The sequence below is a fragment of the Scyliorhinus canicula genome, chromosome 1, assembly GCF_902713615.1.
Source record: "Scyliorhinus canicula chromosome 1, sScyCan1.1, whole genome shotgun sequence".
Lineage (NCBI taxonomy): Eukaryota > Metazoa > Chordata > Chondrichthyes > Carcharhiniformes > Scyliorhinidae > Scyliorhinus > Scyliorhinus canicula.
The window spans coordinates 76,261,310-76,285,473 of NC_052146.1; the positions used below are offsets into that span (position 1 = coordinate 76,261,310).

General features: G+C 47.4%; 1 protein-coding gene across 8 annotated transcripts in view; it reads right to left on the reverse strand.

Moving 5' to 3' along the window:
• Window positions 1-24,164, reverse strand: part of sfi1 (SFI1 centrin binding protein) — a 293,546-nt gene that overhangs the window by 181,649 nt on the left and 87,733 nt on the right. For all 8 annotated transcript variants that reach the window (XR_005460253.1, XR_005460252.1, XM_038793413.1 and 5 more), the window contains 2 exons: window positions 19,752-19,849; window positions 13,546-13,612 (listed from right to left, as the gene is read on the reverse strand). Coding sequence is in view for 6 of the 8 variants with exons in the window: in XM_038793413.1 (XP_038649341.1) it covers window positions 13,546-13,612; window positions 19,752-19,849 (165 nt within the window). In the remaining 2 variants the exon portion in view is untranslated. The remainder of the gene's footprint in view (window positions 1-13,545; window positions 13,613-19,751; window positions 19,850-24,164) is intronic.

Sequence of the window (24,164 nt, forward strand, 5' to 3'; positions counted from 1 at the left end):
TGGCAAGGAACTGGGGACTCTCCACAAGCTGAACTTCTCCAGGCTGGTGGAACAGATGGAGGAGGAATTTAAAAGGTGGGACATGGTGCCGCTGTCGCTGGCGGGCAGAGTACAGTCCGTTAAAATGACGGTCCTCCCGAGGTTTTTGTTTTTATTTCAGTGCTTGCCCATCTTCCTCCCTAGGGCCTTCTTCAAAAAAGTGACGAGTAGCATCATGAGCTACGTGTGGACGCACGGCACCCCAAGGGTGAGGAGGGTCTTCTTGGAGCGGAGTAGGGATAGTGGAGGGCTGGCATTACCCAATCTTTCGGGGTATTACTGGGCGGCAAATGTATCGATGGTGCGCAAGTGGATGATGGAAGGGGAGGGGGCAGCTTGGAAACGAATGGAGAGGGCGTCCTGTGGCAACATAAGCCTGGGGGCCCTAGTAACGGCGCCATGGCCGCTCCCTCCCACGAGGTACACCACGAGCCCGGTGGTGGCGGCCACCCTCAAGATCTGGGGGCAGTGGAGGCGACACAGGGGGGAAGTGGGAGGTCTGATGGAGGCACCGTTAAGAGGGAACCATAGATTCATCCCGGGGAACATGGACGGGGGATTTCAGAGCTGGCACAGGGTGGGCATCAGGCAGCTGAAGGATCTGTTTGTAGATGGGAGGTTTGCGAGCCTGAGAGAGCTGGAGGAGAAATTCGGGCTCCCCCCGGGAAACATGTTTAGACATTTGCAGGTGAAGACATTTGCTAGACGCCAGGTGGAAGGGTTTCCCTTGCTCCCCAGTAGGAGTGATAGGGTGCTCTCGGGGGTCTGGGTCGGAGGGGGGAGGATATCGGACATCTACAAAGTAATGCAGGAGGCGGAGGAGGCATCAGTAGAGGAGCTGAAAGCCAAGTGGGAAGGGGAGCTGGGAGAACAGATAGAGGATGGGACATGGGCTGATGCCCTGGAGAGGGTTAATTCTTCCTCCTCGTGTGCAAGGCTTAGCCTCATTCAATTTAAGGTGCTACATAGAGCCCATATGACGGGGACAAGGATGAGTCGGTTCTTTGGGGGTGAGGACAGATGTGTCAGGTGTACGGGAAGTCCAGCGAACCATGTCCATATGTTTTGGGCATGTCCGGCACTGGAGGAGTTCTGGAAGGGGGTGGCAAGGACGGTGTCGAGGGTGGTGGGATCCAGGGTCAAACCAGGATGGGGACTTGCGATCTTTGGAGTTGGGGTGGAGCCGGGGGTACAGGAGGCGAGAGAGGCCGGAGTACTGGCCTTTGCGTCCCTAGTTGCTCGAAGAAGGATACTAATACAGTGGAAGGACGCGAGGCCTCCAAGCGTGGAAACTTGGATTAATGACATGGCAAGCTTTATTCAGTTGGAAAGGGTCAAATTCACCCTGAGAGGGTCGGTACAAGGGTTCTTCAGGCGGTGGCAGCCTTTCCTCGACTTTTTGGCTCAGAGATAGGGTACAGAGGTCGCAGCAGCAGCAACCCGGGGGGAGGGGAGGGGGGGGTGGCAACAACGGTTGTGGTGGGTTATTTACGGTTGAAATGCGGGCAAATTTGCTCGCAGTTCATGTTTGATGTTGATTGTTGCTTTGTTTGTTTTTGGGGGAGGGGGGAGGGGGGGAGGGACAACGCGCGCGCGAGTTCGGGCGGGGGGGGATATTTGTTAAGAGGGAATATTTTGTAACATTTTATAGTTAGTTGGGGTAAATATCTTCATGTAAAAAATTCTTTCAATAAAAATTATTTTTTAAAAAAAACGATCCTTCATTATCTTCAAAACCTCAATAAGATCACCCTTTAGTCTAAGCTTTGCTGAAATATCGAATGCCAAGTCTTTTAGCCTATCTTTTATCCAGTGAGGAGATTGGGTTTATAATCTCTCGAGTTTAAAAGGATGAGAGACGATCTCATTGAAGCATACAAAATTCTTATTAGGATTGACAGGGTAGGTGCAGGAAGGAAGTTTCAACTAACTGAATGGTCTAGAACGAGACAACCTCCTCGGAGGTGAATCTTTAAAATCTCTACACGAGAGGGTTGTGGAGGCTCAGTCATTGAGAATATTCAAGACAGAGATCGATAGATTTCTAGATGGTAAAGATATCGCGTGATATGGGATTGTACGAGAAAATGTTTTTGAGAGCGATCATCAGCTATGATCTAGTTAAATGGTAGAGTCTGCTCGAGGAGCCAAATGACCTATTCTTGCTCGATTTTCTATGGTATAATCTTGCCAGTCAAGGTGCTTTATAATGGGAATTAATCACTTCTTCCAAAGACTCAATATCACTCTCCATGTGAGAAGCCGAAAACTGGACATGGTATTCCTGATCAAGGTCTTGTACTAAGAATAAAAAGAAGAAAAGTACAGCACAAGAACAGGCCCTTCGGTCCTCCAAGCCTGTGCCGACCATGCTCCCCGTTTAAACTAAAATCTTCTACAATTCCTGGGTCCATATCCCTCTATTCCCATCCTATTCATGTATTTGTCAAGATGCCCCTTAAATGTCACTATCGTCCCTGCTTCCACCACCTCCTCCGGCAGCGAGTTCCTGGCTCCCACTACCCTCTGTGTAAAAAAACTTGCCTCGTACATCTCCTCTAAACCTTGCCCCTCGCACCTTAAACCTATGCCCCCTGATAATTGACCCCTCTACCCTGGGGAAAAGCCTCTGACTATCCACTCTGTCTATGCCCCTCATAATTTTGTAGACCTCTATCAGGTCGCCCCTCCACCTCCGTCGTTCCAGTGAGAACAAACTGAGTTTATTCAACCGCTCCTCATAGCTAATGCCCTCCATACCAGGCAACATCCTGGTAAATCTCTTCTGCACCCTCTCTAAAGCCTCTACATCCTTCCGGTAGTGTAGCGACCAGAATTGAACACTATACTCCAAGTGTGACCTAACTAAGGTTCTATACAGCTGCAACATGACTTGCCAATTCTTATACTCTATGCCCCGGCCAATGAAGGTAGCATGCCGTATGCCTTCTTGACTACCTTCTCCACCTCTGTTGCCCCTTTCAGTGACCTGTGGACCTGTACACCTAGATCTCTCTGACTGTCAATACTCTTGAAGGTTCTACCATTCACTGTATATTCCCTACCTGCATTAGACCTTCCAAAATGCATTACCTCACATTTGTCCAGATTAAACTCCATCTGCCATCTCTCCGCCCAAGTCTCCAAAAGATCTACATCCTGCTGTATCCTCTGACAGTCCTCATCGCTATCCACAATTCCACCTACCTTTGCATTGTCTGCAAACTTACTAATCAGATCAGTTACATTTTCTTCCAAATCATTTATATACTACGAACAGCAAAGGTTCCAGCACTGATCCCTGCAGAACACCACTAGTCACAGCCCTCCAATTAGAAAAGTGCCCTTGCATTGCTACTCTCTGCCTTCTATGACCTAGCCAGTTCTGTATCCACCTTGCCATCTCACCCCTGATCCCGTGTGACTTCACCCTTTGTACCAGTCTACCATGGGGGACCTTGTCAAAGGCCTTACTGAAGTCCATATAGACAATATCCACTGCCCTACCTGCATCAATCATCTTTGTGACCTCTTCGGAAAAACTCTATCAAGTTAGTGAGACAAGACCTCCCCTTCGCAAAACCATGCTGCCTCTCGCTAATACGTCCATTTGCTTCCAAATGGGAGTAGATCCTGTCTCGAAGAATTCTCTCCAGTAATTTCCCTCCCACTGACTTAAGGCTCACCGGCCTGTAGTTCCTGGATTATCCTTGCTACCCTTCTTAAACAAAGGAACAACATTGGCTATTCTCCAGTCCTCCGGGACATCACCTGAAGACAGTGAGGATCCAAAGATTTCTGTCAAGGCTTCAGCAATTTCCTCTCTAGCCTCCTTCAGTATTCTGGGGTAGATTCCATCAGGCCCTGGGGACTTATCTATCGTAATATTTTTCAAGATGCCCAACACCTCGTCTTTTTGGATCTCAATGTGACCCAGGCTATCTACACACCCTTCTCCAGACTCAACATCCACCAATTCCTTCTCTTTGGTGAATACTGATGCAAAGTATTCATTTAGTACCTCGCCCATTTCCTCTGGCTCCACATATAGATTCCCTTGCCTATCCTTCAGTGGGCCAACCCTTTCCCTGGCTACCCTCTTGCTTTTTATGTTTGTGTAAAAAGCCTTGGGATTTTCCTTAACCCTATTTGCCAATGACTTTTCGTGACCTCTTCTAGCCGTCCTGACTCCTTGCTTAAGTTCCTTCCTACTTTCCTTATATTCCACACAGGCTTCGTCTGTTCCCAGCCTTTTAGCCCTGACAAATGCCTCCTTTTTCTTTTTGACGAGGCCTACAATATCTCTCGTTATCCAAGGTTCCTGAAATTTGTCGTAATTATCCTTCTTCCGCACAGGAACATGCCGGTCCTGAATTCCTTTCAACAGACATTTGAAAGCCTCCCACATGTCAGATGTTGATTTACCGTCAAACATCCTCCCCCAATCTAGGTTCTTCAGTTCCCGCCTAACATTGTTATAATTAGCCTTCCCCCAATTTAGCACATTCGCCCTCGGACCACTCTTATCCTTGTCCACCAACACTTTAAAACTTACTGAATTGTGGTCACTGTTCCCGAAATGCTTCCCTACTGAAACTTCTACTACCTGGCCGGGCTCATTCCCCAATATCAGGTCCAGTACAGCCCCCTCCCTAGTTGGACTGTCTACATATTGTTTTAAGAAGCCCTCCTGGATGCTCCTTACAAACTCTGCCCCATCCAGGCCCCTAGCACTAAGTGAGTCCCAGTCAATATTGGGGAAGTTGAAGTCTCCCATCACAACCCTGTTGTTTTTACTCGTTTCCAAAATCTGTCTACCTATCTGCTCCTCTATCTCCCGCTGGCTGCTGGGAGGCCTGTAGTAAACCCCCAACATTGTGACTGCACCCTTCTTATTCCAGATCTCTACCCATATAGCCTTGCTGCCCTCTGAGGTGTCCTCCCGTAGTACAGCTGTGATATTCTCCCTAACCAGTAGTGCAACTCCGCCACCCCTTTTACATCCCCCTCTATCCCGCCTGAAACATCTAAATCCTGGAACGTTTAGCTGCCAATCCTGTCCTTCCCTCAACCAGGTCTCTGTAATGGCAACAACATCATAGTTCCAAGTACTAATCCAAGCTCTAAGTTCATCTGCCTTACCCGTAATACTTCTTGCATTAAAACATATGCATTTCAGACCACTAGACTTGCTGTTTTCAGCAACATCTCCCTGTCTGCTCTTCCTCAGAGCCAGACTGGCCCTAGTTCTTCCTCAATGCTTTCATCTTCTGACCGATTGCTCCGGTACCCACCCCCCTGCCATATTAGTTTAAACCCTCCCGTGTGACACTAGCAAACAAACTAGGACATGTAGTCTGCCTCATCTTGTTTTCAACTGTTCCATGGGTGTACCGCAATATTCTATTTGCTCCAGCTATCGTTTCACAGCACTCCTCATGAACCTTCAGTAATGGAGGCTCTAGAATGCCCAAATTCCTTTCTCTTCTACATTTTCAAAAGGCTTTTCCCTGAAGGGTGTAGGAATATGGAGGCCAGGACAACGAGCATTCAAATACAACAAGTCATTCATCAAGTTGCATGTCATAATGATGAGGCAGAGCAACAGCAGAAAAGGAAGGAAATTCTACATTCCGAATCCCACTCCTGCATGCAACATCCAGATCCATATGCCTAAAGATATATGGGTCAAAAATCATCCTGCTCAGCCACATGAAGACCCATGGCAAGAAACCCATGACCCCGAGTTGGCATCATTCTTAAAGCAAGGGACAGCCAAATAATAATAATCTTTATTAGTGTCATAATTATGCTTACATTAGCACTGCAATGAAGTTACTATGAAAATCCCCTATTTGCCGCACAATGGCATCTGTTCGGGTAAAGACAACGAAGTTGCGCATTCGGCCCACCAACATGCATAAGATTGCACTTGTCCAAGTTGTACATCAATTGCCAATTTAAGCACAATCTCCAAACAGATTGAGATCTGCCTGAAGCAAAAAGGGTTAATCTACACTGCTAGCACTCACACAGATCGGAAGGTCTTTTCCAAATTTACAGATTGTGCCCCCAATACTAATGTCCAAGCTTTTAAGAACCAGCCATATAAATACTGTGGCTACAGGTCAGAGGCTGGGAGTTATGTGGTGAATAACATGCCTCCTGATTCTCCAAAATCTGTCCACCATCTACAAGGCACAAGTCAGGAGTGTGATGGAATATTCCCCATATGTTTGGGTGAGTGCAACTCTCAAGAAGCTCAATATCATCCAAATAAAAGGAAGCCCACGTGGACAGCAACACCCACATCCCAAAAACAAATTAATTTTTTTTAAATCTTGATTGGCACCTATTCCACCACCTTCAACATTCCCTCCCTCCACCACCAATGCATAGTGGAGGCAGTGTGTACCATCTACAAGATGTCCTGCACAACTCACCAAGGCTCCTTTGATAGCACCTTCCAAACCCACAACCTATACCATCTAGAGGAACAAAATGGGCAGATATTTGGGAACATTGTCTCTTACAAGCTCCCCTCCAAGCCAAACACCGTCCAGATATAGAACTATATCGCCGTTCTTTCATCGTCGCTGGATCAAAATCCTGGAACTCCCTCCCTAACAGCATTGTAGATGTACCTACACCACATGGACTGCAGTAGTTCAAGGTGGCACATCATCACCACGTTTGCAAAGGCAATTAGGGATGGGTATTAAATGCTGGCCTAGCCAGCAAGGCCCACATACCATTAAAGGATCATTTAAAATAATGCTTTTTTAAACTACTGAAGAGCAACATTTCCCTGGGACACCACTGGTACCTAGTCTGCAAATCCAGCTATACCTACTTTGTGCCTACATCCCTCCAGCCAGATGTCAATCTAACCCAATATTACCACTAATACCAGAGACTTCATTCTTATAGAAAAGCCTCTTGTGTGGAACATCATCAAAAGGTTTTGGAAAATCCAAGTTGGCAATATCTTCTGGGCTTCACTCATCCATTAACTTTGGAACATCTTTAAATTTAGATTTGTAAAACATGACCCATTTTATGATGCCATGTGGGTGTCACAATATGTTCCTCTTGAAACAATCAGTCATATATTGCATCTCTGAGGATTCTCTCAAGCATCTTTTCTATTACTGATATTAACAAGTCTACAGTTACCTTGTTCCATCTTGTAACCTTTTTTCAAAATATTATTGGAGTTTTGACATTTCATATCATACATTACACAAGATGAAATCAAAACATGCATCTACAAGAATTTACAGCAACTTAGTTTTGCTATTTTACATCGGGTGTGTCTTCTCGATATGTGGAGCTCATCATTCAGGGTGTGTTAGCTACGATCATAAGGTAATTGAGCATGATAAAAAGGTACCGTACAAAGAAAATGCAGTTGAGGGGGGTGCCCCTGTTTGGGAGAACCCGCCACCCCAACAGTTGGCCTTTACGGTTGTGCGGCCTGCCCTACAGTGGGAACGTTCAGCCAGGACAGACAGCCAGTGGGTGTGTAACACACGTATACACACATGTATACACACACACACCTCTCAGTAAAAGGTCGCAATGGCCTCCTTAATCTCATCCGGCATTGCGACTTGTTTGCGTTCCCATCCTTCACCCAAGTTAATCCTCTCGTGGCTGCCTGCTTTCTCAGCTGCTGAGCCAGCAGGTGGCTGGCTTGTCTCCATGTTCATAAAAGGTCCCCCGTGTCTTGTCGGAGTTGGTGCACTGTTTTCCCACCGGTAAGGTGGGTGGTTTAATCCACGCCGGTGGGACTTCGGCCCATCGCGGGCCGGAGAATCGCCGCGGGGGGCCCGCCAACCGGCGCAGCGCGATTCCCGCCCCTGCCGAATCTCGGGTGGCAGAGAATTCGGGACACAGCGGGGGCGGGATTGGCGTCGACCCCGAGCGATTCTCTGACCCAGCGGGGGGGGGTCGGAGAATCCCGCCCCATGGGTCCACTGCACCCCGCCCTGGTCGCTTAACATGACTGGGGGTTTGTCTGTCCTACAGGTCTTTTGAAGGAAGATTCGGGGTGGCTGTGACGTAGTGGTATTGTCACTGGATTAATAATCCAGATGCCCAGAGTAATGTTCTGGGTACCTGGGTTTGAATCCCACCAGGACAGTTGGTGAAATTTGAATTCAATTAAATTCTGGAATTTGAAGTCTAATGTCGACCATGTCATTGTCGATTGTCATGTAAACAAGAAAATTCACAAGTTCAAAATATGAATTTCCTGCTCCTCCACAGGGCTCACCATTTATTATTGCAGACAACAATCTTCTAGAAATCACTGCACTGACAAGATTTCCCCCTTTTATGTGATACTATCACTGTTGAAAGCCCTGAAAAAGTTGTTAATGAGGTGTAACTGTGTTTATAGCTGAGCCGGGACTTCTGAACAACCTCTCTGACCCAAGAAATCAAATTTTATTTTTGTGTAATGTCAAATCTTTCCATGATGATAGAAACTTCCATAGTTTTATATAATAGTTTATGATATTTTAGATTTTAATGCATACATCGCAAAATTTATAAAAGGTATCATATAATCAGTGCATTTTACCTCCTAGTTTGCTGTAAGAATTCTTCAATGTGTAACTGAATTAAAGATTAATATCATGAAAAGAGGCATTGAAGGTAAAGGTACTGGGCGATTCTTAAAATACATTGATTTCTACCTGCGTCACTTTGCTGATTATGACATGGCTGCCATTGTTACTCAGGTTACGTACAAAGTACAGTCACTCCTCAGTTCCAATATTGCTAGTTATAAAATAATCCTGAACTGTTCAGGATGTCTGATCACCAACTTAATCAGGTAATTAGAGACCTCAGGAGTAATTTAATGAATCAGCATTGCAATGTAGATCAAGACACACATTAATATGTGTAATTCAGCAGGGACTCTCTTACAGACCGAAAATTAATTATTTTTCACAAGAGTTCCTAGTTACTTTCCAAATTGTCAAATTGCACTCGTAAACATGGAATGCATGTCCACACTGAAATGTGGACACCTTTTCAAAAAATGAATTATTTGATCTAACTAGCTCGGTCTCGCACACATTTATTACCAACTGCATTCTTGAAAAATTTAAAGTACCCAATTCTTTTTTTTCCAATTAAGGGGTAATTTAGCATGGTCAATTCACCTACCCTGCACATCTTTTCAGGTTGTGAGGGTGAGACCCACACAGACACGGGGAGAATGTGCAAACACCACACAGACAGTGACCCGCGGCCAGGATCGAACCTGGATCCTCGGTGCCGTGAGCCAGCAGTGTTAACCACTGCACCACCGAGCTGCCCAACCAACTGCATTCCTGTAGCTTTGCTGGTCCAGGGCATCAGGCAGATGTCTGGGAAGTTGGGTAGAGGAGGCTCGAGGAATGGGGAAAGCATTTGGCCTGGGTATTTGGGTGGTGGGGTGGTGGGGTGGTGGGGGGGGGGGGGGTTCAGGTCAAATGCTTGCCCCATTCCCTGAGCCTCCTCTGCCTGACTTCCCAGAACTCTTGCTGGCTGCCCTGGTACAGCAATGCTGCAAGGTAACAAAGTGTGGTGCAGAGACAGATTCAGGACCTGTGAGCAGTGATGCGAACCTCAGGCGAAAGCATGAAAGTACACCTAGACAGCAGAAAGTTGCAAAAGCACGTGCAGTCCAGGGATTCAGGAAGTGAGTGGCGCAGGCCCAAGGTATCTGAAAGAGAGAGGATAAGGCAGGAGGTGACTCAAAGTTTGGTGTGGGAGAAATGAATTCATGGGACATTAGCACCAGTACTGGGGAAGAAAGGACCTCTTCCGTTGGGACGGTCTTCATCTGAATAATGCTGGGACCAGAGTCCTCGCAAATCGTATAACTAGGGCTCTAGAGGTAGGGCTTTGAACTGAATTACATGGTTACAGGGAGACCAGGTCTGGGAATTGAATATCCAGGAGTCCGCAGTATTTCGGAAAGATAGACGGAAAGAAAGAGGAGGTGGTGCAGCCCTGCTGGTGAGGAAAGGGATCAGTGCTGTAAAGCGAAATGACATAAGCACTAGAGATCAAGATGTGGAATCAGTCTGGGTAGAAATAAGAAATAGCAAAGGGAAAAAGTCCTTAGTTGGAGTAATCTATAGGTCCCCAAACAGTGGTTCTGCAGTGGGGTACAGTATAAACTAGGAAATACTGGGGGCTTGTAAGAAAGATACGGCAATAATCAGGGGCGATTTTAATAAGCTCATCCTCTGGAAGAATCAAATTGGCAAGGGTAGCCTGGAGGCAGAGTTCATTGAATGTATTAGAGATTGTTTCTTGGAACAGTATCATAGAATCATAGAATCTACAGTGCAGAATGAGACCATTCAGCCCATCGAGTCTGCACCAGCCCCTGGAAAGAGCACCCCCTTTAATCCCACACCTCCATCCTATCCCTGTAACCCGGTAACCCCACCCAACCTTTTTGGACACTAAAGGCAATTTAGCATGGCCAATCCACCTAACCTGCACATCTTTAGACTGTGGCTCAAGTATACAGGGCAGGAAGACTAAAAGGTAGGACAACTGATGAGCTGTAGCACTTGTTTAAGGAGATGCTCAATTCTTCACAACTAAAATATATCCCTGTGAGGACAAAAGATGGTAAGAGGGGTTAAAAAAAAACATCTATGGCTAAACAAGGAGGTCAAGGGCATTATAAAGACAAAAAATAAGGTATATTATATTGCAAAGGCCAGTGGCAGGCTGCAAGATTGGGACATTATTACATAATCAGAGGGATACTAAAAAAGTAATAAAAAGACCCAAGGTAAATTATGAAAGAAAAGTAGCACAAAATATCAAAAAGGATAGCAAAAGCTTCTGTAAGTAAATAAAAGGGAAGCAAAATGAATGTTGGTCACTTGGAAGTTGAAGCCGGAGAGTTATTAGTGGGGAACACAGAAATGGCAAAGTTGCTAAATCAATACTTTACCTCAGTTTTTACAGTGGAGAACACTAGTACCATTCCTATGGGAACGGGCAATTCAGACGTAGTAGAAAAGGATGAACTTAGAATAATCAACATCAATAGGGAAACGGTACTCAATAAACTATAGGGATTGAGGTGAAGTGCCCCCGCCGGGCCTGATGGCCTACATCCTGGGATGTTAAAGAAAGTAGCAGTAGAGATAGTGGATCCATTGGATATAATATTCCAAAACTTCCTGGACAAGGGAAAGGTTCCAATGGATTAGAAAAATGCTAATGGAACACCCTTACTCAAAAAGGGAGAGAGGCAGAATATGGGAAATTACAGACAAGTTATTTTAACATCTGTTGTTGGGAAATTGTTAGAATCAATTATCAAGGAAGTAATATCAGGACATTTGGAAAAGCAAAATACTATCCATCAGAGTCAGCATGGTTTTATGAAGGGTAAATCATGTCTGACTAATTTGCTAGAGTTCTTCGAAGATGTAACAAGCAAAGTGGATAATGGGGATCCTGTAGATGTAGTATATCTGGTCTTCCGGGAAGTGTTTGATAAGGTGCCGCACAGAAGGTTAATTCACAAGGTTAGATCACATGGAATTAGGTGTAATTTATTAGCTTGAATAGAAGACTGGCTGACGGACAGAAGACAGGGAGTCGGGATAAATGGATACATTTTTCTGGATGGCAAGATGTGCCAGATATCGGTCCCTGGACCCCAGCTATTTACAATCTATATAAACAACTTGGATACAGGGATAGACGGTTCTATAGCCAAATTTGCAGATGAATCTAAAATAGGTGGGACAGTAAGTTTCAATGAGGAAATAAGAACCTTACAAATGGAGAGATAGGTGGAGAGTGAAAATGTGGCAGATGGAGTTTAATATGGATCAGTGGGAGGTCATGCATTTTGGTTGGAAAAACGGAATGGTAACTTATTATCTAAATGGGGAGAGACTTTGGGGTGCTCCATTGCAGAGGGATCTGGGGACCCTCGTTCATGAGTCACAGAAAACTAGCATGCAGGTACAGAAGGTAATAAATAAAGAAAATGGAATGTTGGCAATTATAGCTAAAGGAATAGAGTGTAAAGGTAAGGAAGTGTTTGTTGTAAATGTACTAGGCATTGGTGAGACCACACCTGGAGTATTGTGCACAGAGTTTGGTCCCCTTATTTGAGTAAAGATGTAGTGGCATTGGAGGCAGTTCAGAGGAGGTTCACCAGGTTGATTCCAGGGATGAGGGTTTGTCGTGTGAAGAGAGATTGAACAGTTTAGGCCTATGCTCTCTGGAGTTTAGAAGAGGTCATAGTCTTAGGATAAGAGGTAGCAAATTTAAAACAGAGTTGAGGAGAAACAACTTCTCCCAAAGGGTTATGAATCTGGGGAATTGGGCAGCACAGTGGTGCAGTGGGTTAGCCCTGCTGCCTCATGGCGCCAAGGTCCCAGGTTTGATTCCGGCTCTGGGTCACTGTCTGCGTGGAGTTTGCACATTCTCCCGTGTTTGCGTGGGTTTCGCCCTCACAACCCAAAAGATGTGCAGGCTCGGTGGATTGGCCACGCTAAATTGCCCCTCAATTGTAAAAAATGAATTGGGTACTCTAAATTTTTTTTTTAATAAATCTGTGGAATTCACTACCCCAGACAGTGGATGCTGGGACAGTGAGTAAATTTAAGGAGTTAGACATATTGTTAATTGGTAATGGGTTAAAGGGTTATGGAGACTGGGCAGCCAGAATGAGATCAGTCATGATCGAATGGCGGAACAGACCCGATATGCCAAATGGCCTAATTTTGCTCCTATATCTTATAAACTTATAAGCAAGGTTAGTTAGGGTGGCATGGTAGCACAGTGGTGAGCACAGTTGCTTCACAGCTCCAGGGACCCGGGTTCGGTTCCCAGGTTGGGTCACTGTCTATGCAGTCTGCATGTTCTCCCCGTGTCTGTGTGGGTTTCCTCAAGGTGCTCCGATTTCCTCCCACAGTTCAAAGATGTGCGGTTTAGCTCGACTGGTCACGCTAAATTGCCCCATAGTGTCCAAAAGTTAGGTGGGGTTGCTGGTTTCCAGGGAGAGTGGAGGTGTGTGCTTAGGTAGCGTGCTCTTTCAGGGGTGTAGACTCAAATGGCCTCCTTCTGCACTGTAAATTCTATGACTAAGGTGTGCAGAGGAGCAGGCCAAATTCCAGGGAGCATAGTGAGGGGCAGAAGCATACTGATACGAAGGGAGACATTTTTGAAAATTGCTTTTCAGTTCTTTAAACTGTAATTTCAAAACAATTGAAACTCTTGTCTGTTTTAGCAGAAAGGCATATTTCAAGTGTGAAACTAAAATGTTAAACTTTCACTGAGGCACTTCAAAGCTGAAAATTTAACAACCTGAAATTTTGCAGATGCAAGTCTTTGATTGAACTTGCGTTATTCTGATCTAAAGGCTAAGTTCCCACATCTTGCAGTCCATCAACCCACAGAACCACTGGAATTTCTGTAGAGATTTACTCCAACATTCTTGTCCTGGATCACATTCCTCACCTGAGACCACTTTCTCCTTTGAATGCGCTTTATCCAGCAAAGGAGAGACTTCCTCAGCAATACCTTCCTACAACCGAAAGATACATTGATTTCAGTTAAGTAGGTAACATGAAGCACAATTGAAGCGTTGGGTTCGATTGGCATTTTGATGGCAATAAACTAGAATTAACTGAAGTGGCATTGCTTCTAACACTGGTTTACTTCCATATAAAACAGAAAACTTGTTCTGGATTTTTCCACTAACCAAACCGCGTTGTGCAGTTGACTTCTAACTGTCACAAGGCTGCACCATATAATTACAGTGCTTCCAGTCTGCTTTGTGCATGCTGCATTTGTATTGCAGGAGAGATTGCTGATGTATTACCCTGTTCAACCGTGAACACAGCTGGCAATTGGAAACAGTGGGCATTTCCCAAGGACTCACAGCATCTATAATGGCTGAGTAAAATCTCACAGTAAATGGCAGCAAAACCACTCTGTCAGACAGACCTGATTCAATTAGTGTTAGATCAGAAAGGGATACAAGAACATACAAAAGCTGACAGACCAGGAAACAATCAACTGGTCCATCTCCAAAAGCAAAATACTGCAGGTGCTGGAAATCTGAAATAGAAATAAAAAACCCTGGAAATACCCTGTTTCTCTTCGCAGCTGAAACCAGAGATGTTGGGTTAACGTTTCATGTCAATGCCCTTGTATCAGAAATTGAAACATTAACTCTCTTCTCTCTCCACAGATGCTGCCAGGAATGCTGAGTATTTCCTGCAACTGTTTATATCACTGGCCCACTTAGCTTCTCTATCTTCTGCATCATGGAACAGGCACTCCCTATTCATCATTTACTGTCCTGGAAGAGGCCAAATGTCAGATTCCACAAACAGATGAATTATGGGGAAAAGTTGGACCATTTCTGAGACCCTTTGGCAACCAAAGCCAGTTCAAGAGATCATTGTGACCCTGATTAATGTTATGCATCTTGTACAAGGTGATCGCCAACCCCGCCAGAAACAGGTTTAAAATACTCATGCCAGGCAGCTTCTGTAGAGAGAGAAATAATTAACATTTCTTTTTTAAAATAATTTTATTAAGGCATTTATATGAACAGTAAATCCAAACCAACACAAGAGCAAGAAAAAACAGGAACCTCTTCATAACTAACCAACATCCCAACCGCCCCTGCCATTCCCCTCCTCCCACCCTGCCTTCCCCATTTTAATCCCTTAATTCCCTCCCCTCCCACTGCGAACATCAATTGTCCTTGAAGAAGTCGATGAACGACTTCCATCTCCGAGCTAACCCATCAACTGACCCTCTTAAGACAAACTTGATTTTCTCCAACCTTAGGAACTCTGCCATGTCACTCATCCACACCCCCAGTTTCGGTAGGTAAAGGCCAGAACATTGGCCTCTCTCACCCCCCTGGACTCCCGGGTGTTCTGACATGCCAAACATTGCCACTTATGGACTCGGGACAACTTTCACCCACAGCACCTTGGACATTACGTCCACGAACACCTGCCAGATCCTTCAGTTTCGAACATGCCCAAAACATGTGAACAGGGTTCACAGGTCTCCCCGTGCATTGCCCCACACCCGTCCTCAACCTTCTCAAAGAACCTGCTAATCCTATCCACCATCATGTGCACCCTACGGAACATAGAATACAGCACAGCACAGTACAGGCTCTTCGGCCCACGATGTTGCGCCGACCACTTATTCTAATCTGAGATCAACCTAACCTACATCCCTTCAATTTACTGCTGTCCATGTGCCTGTCCAAGAGTCACTTAAATGCCCCTAATGACTCTGACTCCACCACCTCCGCTGGCAGTGCATTCCACGCAGCCACCACTCTGTGTAAAGAACCTACATCTGACATCTCCCCTATACCTTCCTCCAATCACCTTAAAATTATGTCCCTTCGTAACAGCTATTTTCACCCTGGGGAAAAGTCTCTGGCTATCCAATCTATGCATGCCTCTCATCACCTTGTACACTTCTATCAAGTCACCTCTCTTCCTTCTCTCCAGTGATGGAAGCCTCAATCTATCTTCATTAGACATGCCCTCCAATCCACGCAGCATCCTGGTAAATCTCCTCTGCACCCTCTCCAAAGCATCCACATCCTTCCTATAATATTCCAAGTGTGTTCCAACCACACTTTTTAATGAAAGCCAACACACCATAAATCTTCAAACAACCCTATCAATCTGGGTGGCAGCTTTGAGGGATCTATGTATGTGGACCCCAAGATCCCTCTGTTCCTCCACACTTCCAAGAATCCTGCCTTTAACCCTGTATTCAGCATTCAAATTCAACCATCCAAAATGAATCACTTCACATTTACCTAGGTTGAACTCCATCTACCACTTCTCAGCCCAGCTCAGCATCCTGTCAATGTCCTGTTGTAACCTGCAACAGCCCTCGACACTATCTACAACTCCACCAACCTTCGTGTCATCGGCAAACTTACTAATCCACCCTTCCACTTCCTCATCCAAATCATTTATAAAAACCACAAAGAACAGAGGTACCAGAACTACCTTAAACTGGATCAGGCTGAGCCTCATGCACGACGAGGGTGCATTCACCCTCCTCAGAACCGCCTCCCACAACCCTGCTTCCATTTCCACCCCCCAGTTCCTCCTCCCTTTTCCGCTTAACACCTTATCCTGTAGTCCCGAGGGAAGCAAATCGGGAAAGGATGGTACCTGCTTTCTCACAGAGTCCCGTACCTGTAAGTATCTGAATCCGTTCCCACTAGATAGCTCATATCCTCCTCAAAGTCCTCTAAACCCGCAAAGCTGCCTCCCAGAAACAGGTCCGCAAACTGTTCGATCCCTGTCTACGCCACCCCCGAAACCTCACATCCAAACCCCCAGTTCAAATCTGTGATTGTCGAAAATCAGTGCACACACTGAGGCACCTTCCCACCTGAGAATCTGCCGCCACTGTCCCCACACCCGCAAGGCCGCCACCACCACAGGGCTTGTGGACTACTTGCCGGCGAGAACGGCAGAGGCATCGTCAACAATACCCTGCAAGAGGCCACCTCCATCCGCCCCCACGCCAACCCCTCCTCCACTACCCATTTCCTCACCATAGCAATGTTTGCTGCCCAATAATAATTCATTATGTTTGGCAAAGCCAACTCGCTCCCCCCTCAACCCTGTTCCAACAGCACCTCCTTAACCCCTCGGGTTTTCCCCGCCCACACAAACCCAAAGATCAAAGTATTGACTTTCTTAAGGAATGATTTTGGGAAGTTGTGGAGGTTCTGAAAGACAATTAAGAGCCTCGGTAGCACTGTCATTTCACTTTCTGCACCCACTCCGCCAGCGACAGCACATCCCACCTCTTAAAATCCCCCCTTATCTGTTCCACCGACCGCGCCAGATTCAACTTGTGCAGCTGTTCCTATTCCCGTGCCACCTGAATACCCAAATATCAGAAGCTTGGCCCCACCACCTTGAATGGCAGATCATGCAACATCCTCTCCTTCCCCCTGGCCTCGATCGGGAAGACCTCACTCTGCCCCATGTTTAGCTTATATCTGGAAAACCGGCAAACTCCTCCCGAATACTCAGAACTTCCCTGATACCTCCCAGTGGGTCCGAGATAAAAAGCAACAGGTCGTCCGCATACAGCGAGACCCTGTGCTCAACTCAACCCCCCCCCCCCAAACACACAATCCCTTTTCAACTCCTCAACGTTCTAAGCACCATTGCAAATGGCTCTATTGCCAAGGCAAAAAGCAACGGGGAAAGTGGGCACCCCTGCTTTGTCCAACGGTACAGCCCGAAGTACCCTGAGCTCATCCAATTCGTCCGCACGCTTGCTATTGGCGCCCTATACAACAATCGGACCCAGTCTACAAACCCATGTCTGAACCCGAACCATCCTAACACTTCCCACAGGTACTCCCATTCCACCTGATCAAAAGCCTTCTCTGTATCCATTGTTACTGCCACCTCCATGTCTTGGCCCTCCAGGGGCATCATTATCACGTTTAGTTGTCTCCGAACATTCGCTGACAGTTGCCTCCCTTTACAAACCCGACCTGATCTTCCCCTATCAGCCCTGGCACACAGTCCTCACTTTGCGAGGCAAGGATCTTTGCCAGCAACTTGGTGGCCACATTTATAGCGACATTGGCGATAGGGCCCACACTGCTCCGGATCTTTATCCTTCTTTAGTATTCGGGATATGGACCCCTGCAATAATGTAGGGGGGAGCTCCCCCTTTTCCCTCGTCTCATTATATGCCCTCACTAGCAGGGGCCCCAGGTCCCCCCCAAACGTCTTATAAAATTCAAGAGGAAACCCATCTGGGCCCAGGGCCTTCCCTGCCTGCATCATCTCCATGCCCTCTACCAGTCCAATGGGGGCCCCCAGTCCCTTCACCAGGTCCTCCTCCACCTTGGGGAATTCCAACCCATCCAGGAACGGCGCATTACACCCCACCTCCCCCGGCCGGGGCTCCGATTCATAGAACCTCCTATAAAACTCCTCAAATACCCCATTCACCCCCACTGAGTCCAGTACCACTCTTCCCCTCCTGATCTCCCTTGTGCCTCCTGTTTCCTGAGTTGGTTGGCCAGCATCCTACTTGCCTTATCCCCATACTCATACACTGCCCCTCTGGTCCTCCGCAACTGCCCAACTACTTTCCCAGTGGACACCAACCCGAGTGTCTTTTCTTGCTGCGCCACAGCAACCACACCTTTGCCAGCAGCCAACCCCCTCCACTAAACAATACCATCCCCCTCTACTACTAAGCTAACCATCTAACAACTCCCCACTGTGCTCCTGTTAACTGGCCCACCCAGCTAGCCTGGCTGCCCCCACCCAAGGCGTCTGAGCCTCCTCCCCCTCACCGATTGCCCTTGCCCCACTCACCTCCATAACAGAAACAACAATGGAACAAGAAAAAAGGTGAATTCACCCTCAAAGCTCCCCAAACACCCCACCACCAAACCATCTCAAAGGAGAGATGTTCTCCAACAACCAACAAACAAAAAGCAAAACAGAGAGAAAAAACAAACATCTCCTCACATCTCCCCCAAAGTTCAGTTTCCTTCCTCTCCTGCCAGTCCATTGGCTCTTTAAAAACTCCATTGCCTCCTCTGGTGTCCCAAAATAATGTTCACTGCCATTACAAGTCACCCAAAGGCGGGCCGGGTACAACATTCCGAACTTCACCCCCTTCTTAAAGAAGGCAGCCTTCACCCGATTGAACTCGGCTCTCCTCTTCGCCAATCCGCACCCAGGTCCTGGTACACCGAAAGTTCATTGCCTTCTCAGGTACACCTCCTCGTCTGCCTAGCCAGCATCCGCTCCCTCGATGCCTTCAGGCATCCCCACGATTCTTAGGTCCCCGGGGAATCGCTCCCAGAGACAAAACCTAAGAACACCTAAACATCCCCCAGCAAATGGGGAAAAAGACTGAAAAAAACCACCTCGAGCAGGAGCTGCAAAATGTGCGACCACTCACTCCATGGCCACCACCAGAAGTCAACAATTGACATTTCAATCAATGACCTTTCATTATTGGGCTTTTCACATAAAGGTCACTGACCAGAAACATGAACTCAGTTTCTCTCACCACAGGTAACCTGCTGAGTATTTCCAGCACTCTGTTCGACTTCAGATTTTCAGCATCTGGAGTATTTTAGTTTTGTAGACAAAAACAGCAAATTAGCACGAGCAGACAGTTTGTTTCATTAGCCACTGCCTCCCAGTTAACTGACGTCACCATTGCCATTGGATGGTCAGGCTGAACCCACCCTTCCTGGCGTTGGTGGTGTCTTCAGGCTCTTGAACACCACTTGAGTTACATTGTCTGGTTGCTGTCAATTTAGAAGTCATCATCAGTACAATGCAATCGTGCAAAGACAGGTCTAGTACTCAGCAACATTCTCAACCTGAACAGATAGAGGTTGGTAGATAGATAAGCAGACGCAAGTCTTTGACATTTATAAAGGAGACTGACAGTTTTCCCATACATGATCATCAGACTTGACTGTGTAGATTTCTAAGCCAGATCTCTGTGGAACATCTTCTGGAGAGTCAAAGCAAGGCAAGTGGGGTAGATAAGAGTACATAAGCTTGAGAACATAAGAGTGCATTTCCACCTTTTCAAGACCTCTTATTATCTTTTCAGTTGAGAAACTAAAGGGTTAACCCAGCCACAGAGGATAAGAATACCTGAAATGGTTTTGGGCTTGTCCAGTCAGTTCCTGAAGTTCAAGCTCCTCATGCTGTTCCAAACATGACTTCCACTGATCCCAGCACCTTCGCAGCATCTATCAGAACAGCAGAAAGTTAGGAAGCAGAAATGCAGGATCAAATCCCAGTGCGGCTGTATTTATGGAACGGCACAGTTAAATGGGTCCAGGTGACATGATGGGGAATTAGTCACAAACACATTTGTCAGCCAGTTTTATTTGCAGGTGCATGCAAATAAATGTACCTTCCATTGTTTTCTCGCCCCTGGGCTCTGTGCATCACCACAGAATAAACTCACTTTACTTGGGAGAAAGTTAATAGTTTGGTTTGTAGCTTTGATGACCAACGCAATGAAGGCCAATGATTTCTCTTTCCAAAGAAGCTTATGTGTTTCTGTCTCTCTCCTTAGAATAGGTGGTAATGTTACTAGACTAGCAATCCAGAGGCCCAGGCTTATTGGTCACAGCCAGTGGAATTTAAATTCAATTCAATTCTGGAAATAAAAAGCTCGCCTCAGTAATGGTGACTACAAAGCTATCATTAGATTGTTGCAAACAACAAAAAAAATAGGAACAGGCCACGAATGCTGATCATAATGCCTGCATCCCATGAAAGGATAAAAAGGTTGTCTAGAGACCATATAAACTTACATCCAGGAATTGAACTGTTGGAGGGCAATGGAGGTAAAGGTCAAGGGACAGAGTGCTTTCAAACCTGAACTTCAAATAAAAGGAAACATTTCAACTACTAAACTTATACTTTCTCTATCTCAAATTAAGCAAAGCCCATTACAGGTCAAAAGCCTCTGGTAAATAAAGTTAGCAAACACAGGGATATTTGTTCAACTCTTGTTTAGAGCCTTCCTGGAAAGGCTGCTTGCAGAGAGAAAGAGAGGGAGCGTGAGAGAGAGATTGAGAGAAAGAGAGAGCTCGAGGCTGAGAGAGAGCGTGAGAACGAGAGCGAGCAAGCGTGAGAACGAGAGCGAGCAAGCGAGAGAGAGCGAGGGTGAGAGAGAGAGCGAGGGTGAAAGAGAGAGCGAGGGTGAGAGAGAGAGCGAGGGTGAAACAGAGAGCGCGGGTGAAAGAGAGAGCGGGGGTGAAAGAGAGAGCGAGGGTGAAAGAGAGAGCGAGGGTGAAAGAGAGAGCGAGGGTGAAAGAGAGAGCGAGGGTGAAAGAGAGAGCGAGGGTGAAAGAGAGAGCGAGGGTGAAAGAGAGAGCGAGGGTGAAAGAGAGAGCGAGGGTGAGAGAGAGCGCGAGGGTGAGAGAGAGCGGGGTGAGAGAGAGCGAGGGTGAGAGAGAGCGAGGGTGAGAGAGAGCGAGGGTGAGAGAGAGCGAGGGTGAGAGAGAGCGAGGGTGAGAGAGCGCGAGAAAGAGAGAGAGAGCGCGAGAAAGAGAGAGAGAGCGCGAGAAAGAGAGAGAGCGCGAGAAAGAGAGAGAGCGCGAGAAAGAGAGAGAGCGCGAGAAAGAGAGAGAGCGCGAGAAAGAGAGAGAGCGCGAGAAAGAGAGACAGCGCGAGAGAGAGAGGGCGAGAGAGAGAGAGGGCGAGAGAGAAAGAGCAAGAGAGACGTGAGATCGCGAAAGAGGAAGAGAGAGTGCGAGAGAGCGTGAGCGAGAGAGAGCGCGAGCGAGAGAGAGAGCACGAGCGAGAGAGAGAGCACGAGCGAGAGAGAGAGCACGAGCGAGAGAGAGAGCACGAGCGAGAGAGAGAGCACGAGCGAGAGAGAGAGCACGAGCGAGAGAGAGAGCACGAGCGAGAGAGCACAGACGAGAGAGAGAGCACGGGCGAAAGAGAGAGAGCACGAGAAAAAGCACGAAAGAGAGAGCGCGCGGGAGATAGAGAGCGCGGGAGATAGAGAGCGCGGGAGATGGAGAGCGCGAGGGATAGAGAGCGCGAGGGATAGAGAGCGCGAGGGATAGAGAGCGCGAGGGATAGAGAGCGCGAGGGATAGAGAGCGCGTGGGATAGAGAGCGCGAGGGATAGAGAGCGCGAGGGATAGAGAGCGCGAGGGATAGAGAGCGCGAGGGATAGAGAGCGCGAGGGATAGAGAGCGCGAGAGATAGAGAGCGCGAGGGATAGAGAGCGCGAGGGATAGAGAGCGCGAGGGATAGAGAGCGCGAGGGATAGAGAGCGCGAGGGATAGAGAGCGCGGGAGATAGAGAGCGCGGGAGATAGAGAGCGCGGGAGATAGAGAGCGCGGGAGATAGAGAGCGCGGGAGATAGAGAGCGCGGGAGATAGAGAGCGCGGGAGATAGAGAGCGCGGGAGATAGAGAGCGCGAGAGATAGAGAGCGCGAGAGATAGAGAGCGCGAGAGAGAAAGAGAGCGCGAGAGAGAAAGAGAGCGCGAGAGAGAAAGAGAGCGCGAGAGAGAGAGAGCGCGAGAGAGAAAGAGAGCGCGAGAGAGAAAGAGAGCGCGAGAGAGAAAGAGAGCGCGAGAGAGAAGAGAGCGCGAGAGAGAGAGAGAGCGCGAGAGAGAAAGAGAGCGCGAGAGAGAAAGAGAGCGCGAGAGAGAAAGAGAGCGCGAGAGAGAAAGAGAGCGCGAGAGAGAAAGAGAGCGCGAGAGAGAAAGAGAGCGCGAGAGAGAAAGAGAGCGCGAGAGAGAAAGAGAGCGCGAGAGAGAAAGAGAGCGCGAGAGAGAAAGAGAGCGCGAGAGAGAAAGAGAGCGCGAGAGAGAAAGAGAGCGCGAGAGAGAAAGAGAGCGCGAGAGAGAAAGAGAGCGCGAGCGAGAAAGAGAGCGCGAGCGAGAAAGAGAGCGCGAGCGAGAAAGAGAGCGCGAGAGAGAAAGAGAGCGCGAGAGAGAAAGAGAGCGCGAGAGAGAAAGAGAGCGCGAGAGAGAAAGAGAGCGCGAGAGAGAAAGAGAGCGCGAGAGAGAAAGAGAGCGCTTGAGAGAGAGCATGGGAGAGAGAGCACGGGAGAGAGAGCACGGGAGAGAGAGCACGGGAGAGAGAGCACGGGAGAGAGAGCACGGGAGAGAGAGCACGGGAGAGAGAGCACGGGAGAGAGAGCACGAGAGAGAGAGCACGGGAGAGAGAGCACGGGAGAGAGAGCACGGGAGAGAGAGCACGGGAGAGAGAGCACGGGAGAGAGAGCACGGGAGAGAGAGCAGGGAGAGAGAGCACGGGAGAGAGAGCACGGGAGAGAGAGCACGGGAGAGAGAGCACGGGAGAGAGAGCACGGGAGAGAGAGCACGGGAGAGAGAGCACGGGAGAGAGAGCACGGGAGAGAAAGCGTAAGAGAGAGCGTAAGAGAGAGCGTAAGAGAGAGCGTAAGAGAGAGCGTAAGAGAGAGCGTAAGAGAGAGCGTAAGAGAGAGCATTAAGAGAGAGCATTAAGAGAGACAGCGCGAGAGAGAGCACGAGAGAGCACAAGAGAGGGAGAGAGCACAAGAGAGGGAGAGAGCATGAGAGAGCAGAAGAGAGGGCGGGACGCGAGAGAGCATGAGAGAGAGTGTGAGAGAGAGAGAGCGCGAGAGAGAGAGCGAGAGAGAGAGAGAGTGCGAGAGAGAGAGAGTGCGAGAGAGAGAGAGTGCAAGAGAGAGAGAGTGCAAGAGAGAGAGAGTGCAAGAGAGAGAGAGCTTGAGAGAGCGCGCGAGAGAGAGAGAGAGAGCGCGCGAGAGAGAGCACAAGAGAGAGAGTGCGAGAGAGCACGATAGAGCGCAAAAGAGAGAGCGGGAGAGACAGTGCGGGAGAGAGAGAGAGCACGAGAGAGAGCGCGAGAGAGAGCGCAAGAGACAGAGAGCGAGAGAGAGAAAGAGAGCACAAGAGAGAGAGAGCGCGAGAGAAATCATTCATATTTCATTAAAATTATATTAGACAATAATAAACGTTGCAGAAATTATAACTGTATATGCCAAGCAAAGTTAACCATTTAATAAGTTCAGGAATTCCTGGATACTCAAGAGATGAGCATCTGGAGAGCTCAGTGAGACCACAAATGTTCCAGCTGAGCAACCAACAAGTCAACAAGGCTACAAGCAGCTCAAGCTCAGAAGACTATCCAGAATACATTCCATAATGTCTGAGAGAAACCTCATTGTTTTATCCTCACCTGTCATTTTTGCAGAGGGTCATCTTCCTCTGTAATTAGCAATTTACCTCGTCTTAACTCATTGTATTCAATGATACTTATAATGAAAATAGCTATTGCACATATTTACAACATTTGCTATTTACATATTACTTATATGGCCATTAAAACCAGGTGACATTTAATTAGGATTGCCAAAGCTGCCCGTCACAGTCACTCTTCAGTTGGAAACCTCTGCCACTAGAGTGTGATGAATGTAAGAAATTGTCATAATTTATATTTTTAGCAGTAATGTTATGAAAGCCTGAGTTAAGATGCACATAGACAGTATGACTGCTCATGCGGTGATTAAGGTGTCATACAAGAGAG